This window comes from Nymphalis io, chromosome 11 (assembly GCF_905147045.1).
Source record: "Nymphalis io chromosome 11, ilAglIoxx1.1, whole genome shotgun sequence".
In the NCBI taxonomy this organism is placed as follows: Eukaryota; Metazoa; Arthropoda; class Insecta; order Lepidoptera; family Nymphalidae; genus Nymphalis; species Nymphalis io.
In genome coordinates, this window is record NC_065898.1 from 10,136,342 (window position 1) to 10,138,784 (window position 2,443).

At 26.9% G+C, this 2,443-nt stretch overlaps 1 protein-coding gene across 1 annotated transcript; it reads right to left on the reverse strand.

The window, feature by feature from the left end:
* Positions 1-976: 976 nt before the first annotated feature.
* LOC126771780 (BLOC-1-related complex subunit 6) lies at positions 977-2,142 on the reverse strand. Its single transcript, XM_050491876.1, has one exon. The coding sequence runs from the start codon at positions 1,926-1,928 to the stop codon at positions 1,188-1,190; it is 741 nt and encodes a 246-aa protein (XP_050347833.1). The 5' UTR covers positions 1,929-2,142; the 3' UTR covers positions 977-1,187.
* Between the last annotated feature and the right edge of the window lie 301 nt (positions 2,143-2,443).

Here is a 2,443-nt window from a genome sequence, read left to right on the forward strand (position 1 = left end):
CAGCCAACGATTGACAGTTTGTTAATTGACACTTTTGACATATGGTGAAGTACGAAATTAGGTATGTACAATCTATCGAACAAAGCGATATAGTATCGATATTCGAGTAATCCGATAAATTTATATTCAAATATTTTACATAAGATAATGAAGATCTACTTCTAATAAAGTACGTATTTTTAACTTATAATCAACATTTTGAACTTAAAATTTAAAGATTAAATGTAATTTTCAGTTTTAAATATGAATATGTTGATATAAATTTACAAAATAAAAATACCAATATTCATCCAATTCTAAAGAAAATATTAAAATACCTCTCTAAAAACTGATTCCCACTTCTAGTCAAGTGGTCAGCCAAGAATCAGTTTAGCAATTTAAAGAGTTAAAAAGATTTTGGCACAATACTATGGAAAGCCCTCAGAGTACTCATAAAAATTATTTAATATTGATTGAATTGTATATTTGTTATTACTTATAACATTATTTAAAAAATAATTATTATTAATGGTAGCATTAATAGGTAAAGTTTTGACACAGGAATGATCACATTAAAAAAATATATAGAAATTCCTTTCTACACAACTGGTCCACACTTCTAGTGACCCAAAAGAATGAATTTTTAAATTGTGTAACCAATTAATATTAGTTCAACATCATTGTGTAATTAATTTAAAATATATCAAAATCAAGTTCACTTCTAAAAATATTTAACATTTCATAATGTACAAATTAAATAAAACATATTTAGGTTTTTATTGGGTCTTTTTTGTACACTTGTTTAGTTTTGTTTTACCTTTATTTCTTGTATAATTTTAATAATTTTAGTGTATAAGTATTGTATCATTAATTTTAAAATATAGCCAAATAAAGTTTATTTGTTGATGTATTTATAAACTTCTAAATATATTTAATGCATCAATGATCTTAAGATGAAATAAAATAAATTATTTTCAATGGGAAACAATAATCAATAAGATATGTATTGCAGTAAATTATTATTTATTTTGACTTATGTGATTTATTTATTTAAATAATAAATTATTATATACTACACATGGGTGCTGTACCTATACAGATTCTGCTAGGCCTGACATAGATGGTAACCAAGAAATAAATTTAAGCAAGTACTTTATTGATAAAAAATATGTACAGCATCCCAATTGCCTTAATAATTTTTAATAAAATTAGAAATAGCTTTCAAATATCTGCAATAGTCTTTTGATTTCAGTTATTCTTGCTGCTTGGGCTTGAACTGGAACCATAGCTTGCGATACCTCCTCCCCTTTTGCCAGGATTGTATACATACTTTTTATATTATTATCCATTGCATCGCATGTTTTACCAACTGCATCTCTATAAACTTCCATATTTTCTGCTGTGAGGGAAGAATTGGAATGTAAAATACTAGATAAATTTTCAATCAAATTATCAACAGATTGTGCTATTTTCTGAGCTTCATATTCGAGATCATTTAAAACTGTTATATCTATCTGCCCAATTTGTGGTGCTAATATTTGGCGGTATAGTTTGCCTGACGGTGTACTGGATCGGGAAGCACTAGAACTACCAAATATTGGAGTCTCTCCTCTCTTGGCAATTGGGCTTGAAAGTTTAATTTGAAATTCTAAATCATCAGCAACATAATGTGTCATATCTCCTTCATAACGAACATGCCCATCAATGTCCAAGGGAATTTTTTCCTGCTTTCGATTTTCCGAAGGTAGATCGTAAGGCCTAGACGGACCAGCTTCTCGGCTTAGTTCCCCATTACTTTGTCCATTATCAGAATGAAACGATATCTCACTGTATGAGGCTGTCATTCGTGCAGATAAATCTTCCATGTCTACATCACAATCTTTATTTGATTGATCTTCAACAATAGTTTTAGTTTCATATGGCGAAATGGAATCCTGTTTATCACTCATTTTGATAATATTGTTTTAGTTACTATCTTATACTATATTCTTAATTATTGTAACGTTAGAGACGTGAATGTATGATGAATTCACATATATATTCGTTTTCTACAAATTAGAAAAAATCAGCCAGAAAGTATAAGTAATATGAGACCGATAAAAAGACTTATACAAACTTAAATCTTTTTATTTCGAAATATTATTTATTTAAAAATAAAAACACAGAATGTATTCTATTGTCATTGTCAAACTACATACAGAGTAGCATAAAAAAACATACTTTAAAGATTTATATAAATTGATGTTTTAAAATCTTAACTACATACTATATATATATATATTTAAATTAAAAAAGTCAATCAAAATAATTTTCATTAAATTGTGGGAATAATTAACTTTACATTGTTTTTTTTTATTGCATTAGGTTGATTTTTAAGTAACAGTAAATAAATAGTTCTGTACAAAGTATCCAATAAATAATGATGAATGTCAAATTTGCGGGAATTTTTGACAGTTGTCAATAA

Bases quoted from the DNA above. Each gene is read 5' to 3' on its own strand.
- LOC126771780 (XM_050491876.1), bottom strand. From the start codon at position 1,928: ATGAGTGATAAACAGGATTCCATTTCGCCATATGAAACTAAAACTATT.